We start from the raw sequence: 7,668 nt of genomic DNA, 5'->3' as shown, positions 1-7,668 counted from the left end.
CTGCATGTTATTCCTAGGAAGAAAGTAACAGAAAGAGACTATTTTACTTTTTAAAACCATTATGTAGAGCTGTAGTATACCAAAGAATTAGAGCTTACTTGCTTGCCTAAGTCATAGGGGTTGGAGTTCTCAAACGTCAGCACAGACAACAGGATTAAGGCATGCTGTTACTTGGGCACAAACTACATTATTCTAAAATACTTTATCCCTGTCTTTTTCTTACGAATTTACAGTATTTATAACACTCCGTATTTTCACTTGTTTCTATGGCTAATAATGACTTTATATAAATTTCATTGAAAAATTGTCAGTTCAAGATGCACACCAAGACTGAATTTAGGGTGGGAAAATGCAAACGGAAAGAAAGAAGCTAAACTTAAAAGAATCTGAACACACTAACTTTTTATTCAGTTTGTTTCAAAATAATATTAATCTAATAGTGAAATACTTTGATATAACAGCAATCAACATTTAAAGTATTTTATGTTTCAAAGTATGGCTCAAGGAACACCCATTGCTTAAATGCACTTAGACATAACAAGACAGTATTTTTTTATTGGCATCATTGACACCTATGAACAATAGCCTAGTAGATAGATTAAGGTTTAACCTTCCTTTTCTTTGGTGGCTGTTTAGAGACTTTAAAAGAACAGATAACTCATTTCAACAGGAATCTACTACTGATATTTACCTCTACATAATCTTTAGCTAAGACATGGAATGCCAAAAACAAGCTTCTGTTAGCTTGACCTCCTCCACCCCCTAACAACAAAAAGTTATTCGCAAACCCATGTTTTTATTTTAGATGTACTGATCTTCTAGTGTAAGGCTTGGCCTTTTAAATACCAAATGCAACCAATGGCCAACAACCTGACTCCTTCTGGAGAATGAGAAGAAAGCAGAATGAAGAAATTTCTTTCAATTGTTTGGTGACTTTGTACAAATTTTAAGAGCTCAGTAAATCCTGATGCTTGGAGCTAAAATCTGCTGGTAAATAATTACATTTCTTAGACACTACAGTCTTTATCTTGGTAAATAGAGAAACCACAGCTTCCCCAAATATTTCATTCCATCTAAGTAATAGCTTAAAAATAATTATTTAAATATTACCTCAAAACAGGGTTATATTTTGTTTAAATTAGACATTTAACTGAAGATAAAATGCAAATGTCCAGTTTAAAAAGGAAAAAAAAATACAAATTAACTGACCTAGTCTTTATCTGAGTTTATTAATACCATTTAAAATATTACAAATAAATCAATTACATTTCATGCATTTAAAATGCAAGTCTAAAATGTCCCAGAGAAAGGCTTTTCATTTCAATGTGAAATATCCAAATTATTTCAACATTACAATGAGCAATTAGTTTGCAGAATCTGCAAACATTCAAATGTAGTGTCAGGAGTGTTTATTATTAACAGTTAACAATATTACCTTCAGGAAATACACAAAGGCCAAAGTTAGTTGAGATTCACTTGGACATTTTATTTAACACATGGGTTTTTGGCAGACCCATTTATTATGAAATATAAGAGAACTCTCACTTTAACTATGCCTGAACTGCCAGCAAATGCAAGTAAGTACATGCTTCATTAAATTAAGTGTCATCCCACATTTATCAAATATTGTCTTAGTTACAGTTTGATATCTATCTAAATCCATATTCGAGCAAAACTAGGCCCCGAAAGTGCGTTTGTGGCTCTGCACCTCCAGAAGTGAGTTCCAAAAATCTGCAGCTCATCAGAACTGCAAGAATAACTCTTAATATTTTCTTGTGACCAAAAAGAAAAAAAAAAATCAAGTTTACTTCAATATATTTTCAAATATTTACTGGAAGTAATGTACAAGAAAAATACTATACAAAATCGTCTCCTGGACAACTGCACCTCGCACCCATACACTGGTGGAGTTAGAGTTAATTGATACCTAATCTAGAACGATTCTCCAGTTGTACAAACCATCAGGTTCAGATATATCTTACAATTTTTTTCTGTTTTTCCCTTTTGGCATTTAAACTACAGCCTCGTCCGAAATAAACAATAGCTTTTTAACTTGCTTATAAGTTTAAATCACACACAAAAAAGTTAAATCCTAAGAATCTTCAACGAATTGCAAGAATTTACAGAAATGGGTACTATACAAATTGACTGCTGGACTAGCAAAAAAAAAATAAAAATAAAAAAGGAGATTATGCTCGGGAGTGGTGAAAACGAGGTAGAAAAGGACAAACACAGAGATAGTTAATCTGGTCTCACCGGAAAGGGGTATTTTTGCATAAGAAAAAGACACCTACCCTCACCCCCACCCCCAACCCCATAAGTTAAGTTAATGCGATCAAAATAACTTTGGGATCAATATTAGCACAATTTTGATAGAAAGACTTGTTTACTGATAGAGGAAAACATACCCACAAAGGAAACCAAATAGAAGAATGCTGTTGTGTTTTCTTTAGATTTTTCGTTTAAAAAAGTTATAAAGATTAAAGAAGGCTGTTGCATCGATTCACCAAGACTGCCCTTAGCTGAAACTTGCATCGGTTCCACCCCAGGAAACAAAGAGAAAGAGTCAGGGCTGGCGTTGGAGAGCTGAACTAGGCAAACTCCGGGTCTCCGTGCCCCCAGATGGGTACCCGACGGCTCTGCGAAGGGCAGGCCGCGGCGCCCGGCTGCAGGGCAGGGCGCTCCGCAACTCAGACGCCCGAAAACGCCGTTCTGGTACTGGTACCTAGCCAGTCGGCGGCTGGCCTGCCCCGGAGGCCCTGGGTGGCGCTCAACCTTGCTCAGCCTAGTTGTGAACCGCGCGTGCGGAGGCCCGGGGTCCCAGGCACTGGATCGGTCCAGCCTTACCTCCAGCGGCCACTTCCCTCTAAAAGATGTGCCCGTTCCCGCTGGGGATGGTGAAGGGGGAACAGGGAGAGGACCAGATCAAAGGCCTGGCGAGGCGCCGGCTGGGGCTGTTCTGGGCCCCAGAGGTGTTATCCGGTAGAGACACCTAGGGCCCAGGAGAGCAACGCGTGTTACCCCCATGTCCACACTCCCTTTACAAAGTTGTCACAGAGTTAGAAGAGAGAAGGGCCCAGACGGAAAGAGATAGTGAGCAGGGTGGGGAGAGACTGGAGCCAAAGCCAGGACCCACGAAGCCCAAACGGACCAAGGTGGGAGGAGAAGGGGCGAGGGGCAGGGGCGGGGGGCGCGTCACTCCAGGCCGTTGCGGTGCCCGGGCTCGGGGGGCGGCAGCAGCTCCGGGGAGTGGCAGGGCGGGCTGCCCGCGGCGCTGTGGTCGCTGTCGGTGTCGCTGCCCTTCTTGCCGCCGCTGCCCGAGCCCGCCGAGCCGCCGCCGCCGCCGCTGTGCGTCTTCACGTGCTTGCTCAGGTGGTCGCTGCGCATGAAGCGCTTGTTGCACACCGGGCAGGCGAAGCGCTTCTCGCCGGTGTGGGTCCGGAGGTGCCGCTGGAGCTCATCGGAGCGCGTGAAGCGCTTGCCGCAGAAGAGCCAGTTGCACACGAAGGGCCGCTCGCCCGTGTGCCAGCGCAGGTGCGCTTTGAGGTGCGACGTCTTGCCGTACACCTTGCCGCAACCCGGGATGTGGCAGCTGTGCAGGCCCTTGCGCCGCAGGCTCGCCCCAGCCGGGCCCAGCCGCTCCGCCTCTTGGCAGTTGGGGCAGTCGCAGGTGGCGCGGCCGGAGTAGCGGCGGGCTGAAGAGCGCGGGGAGCCCCCCAGAGGCGCCGACGGCCCCGCGCTCAGCATGGAGCCCCCCGCGCCGGCCAGCGGCGACGGGGCAGAGTCCGGGTAGGAGCCGGGCAGCACCGGCTTGAAGCCGTCCATGAGGTGTTGCCCCGCGGGGCTGAGCAGATGCGAAGAGGCGCCGCTGCTGAAGGCTGAGTGGCTCAGGCCTGAGTAATCCGAGTTGTAGCCTCCGAGCGGCGAGTGCAGCGAGGTTTGGAGCCCCCCGGCGGCGGGGTGCAGGGAGCCGGGCAGCGCCGCCGCGCCGTTCGGGTTCTGCACGTCGATCCAGCCCGCGCCTACGTCCCACCAGCTGGAGGCGCCGGCTGACCCCACTTCGCCGGCGGCGCCCAGGCCGGGATGCGAGGGCTTGAACCACGACTCGTAAGGGTGCGCCATGCCCACGCGCGGGTAGATGCCCTGCAGCCCGTCCACAGAGGTGTGCACCTTGGAGATGAACACGGGCTGGTGGGAGCCGTCCTGCGAGTGCGCCGAGGAGCCGCCGCCGCCACCCCCGCCGCCGCTGCCCCCCGACACGCCAGGGGCCTGGAACACCGAGTAGTCGTTTGCGAAGGGAGAGCTCGAGGCGGCGGCGGCCGCGGCGGCGGCGGCGGCGGCGGCGCTGCTGGAGGTCAGCGAGAAGGCGCTAGAGCCGGGTGAGCCGCCACAGCTGAAAGAGTCGGACACCAGAGCCGCCGCCGCCGCCGCCGCCGCCGCGGCCGCCGCCGCCGCCGAGGACGAGCCGCCGTTTCTGGAGGGCCCCGACACGCCGAAGCTTGAGAGACTGGAGCCCACTACGTTGCAGCTGCCGGAGGACGAGGACGAGGACCGTTTCCAGGGGTGGAAGCCTTTGCCGAAGGAAGATGAGCTGTCCGAGAGGGAGGAGGGAGACGGGCTGGGGCTGCCGATCTTATTACAGGTAGCAGCGAGCATGGCCAAAGGAGTCGATCCCAACCTCGGTTCTTCCTGAGAGAAGGAGGCGAGAAGGGGTGGGGGAGGGGAGGTGGGCAAAGGTCCGGAGGGGGAGGGAGGGAGGAAATGTGCATCAGTCCTCCGGTAGCCTCCAAAACGCCCCCAGTGCACCCCATTTCTCGCTGCGGCGCGGCGCCACCAACTCACCTGGCTCCCCCAACAGCCCCGGCGCCCGGCTGCTTCCTACTCTACGGGAGGGGACAAGTTTGGCTGCCGGCGTCTGATTCGGGAGTAAAGCGCCATGCTAAAGAAGAGTTTGACAAGTATTCTCACCTAAAACAACACTCTTATGCACACAAGGCCCCAGGCACTTCGAAACAAACAAGCAAGCAAAAAGTCCAGATTGGGGAAGAAGGAAGATTCGTTTGCGGAGAAGCCTGGGGAAAAACCATTGGATTGCTTTTAAGAGCTACTCCTGAAATCCACAGAAAAGCTTTGAAAATCCTGTTGCGGTTCCCAGAAACCCATCCTGGGTTGTTTCTCCCAGGCCAAAAGACGTCAAACTATAGGGTTCGATCGCTCTTCCTGATTTTCTTTAAAAAAAAAAAAAAAAAAAAGGTCTACAATACTAAAAAAGAGAAAATGAAGGAGAGAGAGAGAGACGGGTTCAACGTACCTGCAAGACAAGGCGGGCTGAGGAATTTTTTTAAGGGGAAGAGAGAAAATCTGCAGTTTGCCCAGGAGGAAAAACTTGCTTTCTTTACCCCCGAAATCGTCTCATGTAAAATAGGCTGGACGCACGTCTCCGGGGCGGGGAGCGGCCGGGCGCTGCGAGGTGGCTTGTCTAAATGCCCTCCGAACCTTTTCCTGCGCTGAAAAAAGTGACTCTGCCCCCCCTCTCCCCCTCTTTCTTTTCTCTAAACTCACTTGTATTTAAAGGGGGGTAGGAAAAAAGCTCTCAATAGAGACTGATAGCCCGTGGCCTGGCCGGGGCGATTTTAACCCCCTCCGATCGGCAATAAAAGAAAACTAATTAAACCAGCAAGAGAAAATCCTGAGACTCACCCCTAGAAGTGAAGTTGCCATCACACAAAAGTGCCCTCCTCCTCTCAGAGGATCTTTTTTATATTGATAAATCAGAGGCAGTGTTTTTTTTAGAGGTGTGCAATACAATGATCAGTTCCGCCCATTCCACCACAATTGTAGCTCCCTCTCCGGCTTTGAAGTGCCGCGGAGGCGCGGCCAGCCAATCTGCGGCCTCGCCGGGCCGCGCCGCGCGCGCGCCGTGAGGTCATCGGCGCCGCCGCCGGCCGCCCTGGGGGGGTTGCGGGGAGCCGGAGCGGGAGCGGGAGGGGCGCGCGTGACTGCGTGTGAGTTACAGAGCGGTTGTGTGTGTGTGTGTGTGTGTGTGTGTGTGTGTGTGTGTGTGTGTGTGTGTGTGTGTGTGTGTGGTGTGTGTGTGTGTGTGTGTGTGTGTGACTGCGAGTGCAGCAAAGCTGAGAAGAACGCAGTGCAGCCTGAGGGGGGCGACGCGGAGAGGCTGGGGAGTAGAGTCTGGCAGTGAAACCGCGACGGGGAAGGGGAGGGACCGTGCCGAGAGGGAGAGGGGTTGTGAGTGACAATTTAACTGTGTGTGTGACAAAGGGGAACAGACCAGTAAATTGTTGAGGGAAGGGTGAGTGTAGTGTAACTGAGTGATAAACCTGGGGAGGGAGGGGGACAGTGCTGTCGAGTGTGTGTGGGGGGCGGGGGGAGTGTGCTAGGTGGTGTCTTGAGTGTGGTTTGGAGAAGAAGGGTGACTCTGCGGGTTTGTGTGTGTGAAAAAGGAGGGAGAGTGGATGAGTGTGTGTTCGCTCCACAGGCGCGAGGCGAGGGCACTGTGTCACACACGTGGGGAAGGGATCGTGTGTGCTGGTGTGTGTCTCTGCGACGAAACTGTGGTGGAGAACAGGACCGGTGCAGTGAAGTGTCTGTACGTAAGAGAGAGACACGGCGATTTGAAGAGTGAAACTGACTGCGAAGTTGAGTGAGGTTGAATAAATATTCACAAATGCTATCACTGTCCCCAGATTCCTCGCGTTTTCTTGTAGCTCAAATCTTGATTGGTTTTTTCCCCCCCTTAATTTTTCGGATACTGTCACTACATTTTAAAACAAAATCATATTAATACCATCCTCTCCTTTCCTGGCTTTCCAGCCGAAGGGTAGAAATTTAGGGAGGCTGAGGGGTATTTTTAGAGCGTTCGGGAGGGTGTGCGCCTGCGTCAAAGAGCTGTTACTTTGATGCGGTAGCTTTTTTTTTTTTTCTTCTGAGGTGGGATTCGGCTTTGGAAGTGCAAGTCTCACTGTAGGGGAGACCGTGTGTTTATCCCGTGGCGATGAGTAAATTTCAATACAAAAGGATTAGATAAAAGAAAGGGGTAAGAGTATTGTTTTTTTTTTTCTGAGGGGTGAGAAATGGAGCGTTTTCTAGAATTTAGGAGTTTTCGTAGGATATCCCACAGCCTCTTTCTGAAGGAAAAAAAAATCGGGATTTTGATTGAAATCTGGGGGTTTTATTTATCTGAGAAGAGAAACAAGCTTTTAACAAATCTTGGACCACGTGTATGGAAAGCTTCTGTGTCTAGTGGGGTTTGAAGGGCCAGATATCTGTTAAGTGTATGCATGGCAACAGTTCAAATTTGGTGGGTTTTAGAACTTGCTTGCTATTTGTGGTATTAGTTGCCTACAGAAATGTAATTACAATTTCACTGCCACCACAAGGAAACACCTTAAACTACAGAAAGCATCACATCAGTGTAACAAAAAGTCCACAGCCTTTGGAGCCCTGTTGAATAGCCATATGTCTTTAAAAAGTAATTCACATATTTAAGCAGTTACAAATACTCCCAGAAATCTAATTTAAGTCAGAAGTGATAAAAAAAAAATGTTACTAGCTGAGAGAGGTGTTTTGTTTTGACAGAGGAAACCTTTTCATTTTATTGTTTTGAACCTTCCTCAAGTACATCACAGCTTCTGGGGATGTAAAAAAAAA

The 7,668-nt window shown here is 49.5% G+C and overlaps 1 protein-coding gene across 2 annotated transcripts; it reads right to left on the bottom strand.

Moving 5' to 3' along the window:
- Positions 1-401: 401 nt before the first annotated feature.
- On the bottom strand, positions 402-5,832 carry SP8 (Sp8 transcription factor). 2 transcript variants are annotated; one of them, XM_020902068.2, is made up of 2 exons: positions 5,701-5,832; positions 402-4,689 (listed from the first exon to the last, which is right to left on the bottom strand). In XM_020902068.2, exons 1-2 carry the CDS (start codon positions 5,719-5,721, stop codon positions 3,196-3,198), a joined length of 1,515 nt encoding a protein of 504 aa, XP_020757727.2. In that variant the 5' UTR covers positions 5,722-5,832; the 3' UTR covers positions 402-3,195. The 2 variants fall into 2 exon arrangements, with proteins under 2 accessions (XP_020757727.2, XP_070326370.1); XM_070470269.1 differs by lacking the exon at positions 5,701-5,832 and adding an exon at positions 5,312-5,670.
- Between the last annotated feature and the right edge of the window lie 1,836 nt (positions 5,833-7,668).

This window comes from Odocoileus virginianus, chromosome 1, assembly GCF_023699985.2.
Source record: "Odocoileus virginianus isolate 20LAN1187 ecotype Illinois chromosome 1, Ovbor_1.2, whole genome shotgun sequence".
Classification (NCBI taxonomy): Eukaryota; Metazoa; Chordata; class Mammalia; order Artiodactyla; family Cervidae; genus Odocoileus; species Odocoileus virginianus.
The sequence above is the reverse complement of the archived record's forward strand: the minus strand, read 5'-3'. Positions and strand labels throughout refer to the sequence as shown.

Excerpts from the sequence above, each read along its gene's own strand:
- SP8 (XM_020902068.2), bottom strand. The coding sequence starts at position 5,721 with ATGGCAACTTCACTTCTAGGG. Across the intron at positions 4,690-5,700 it reads TGGCAACTTCACTTCTAGGG|GAAGAACCGAGGTTGGGATC; the intron begins GTGAGTCTCAGG and ends TCCTTCTCTCAG.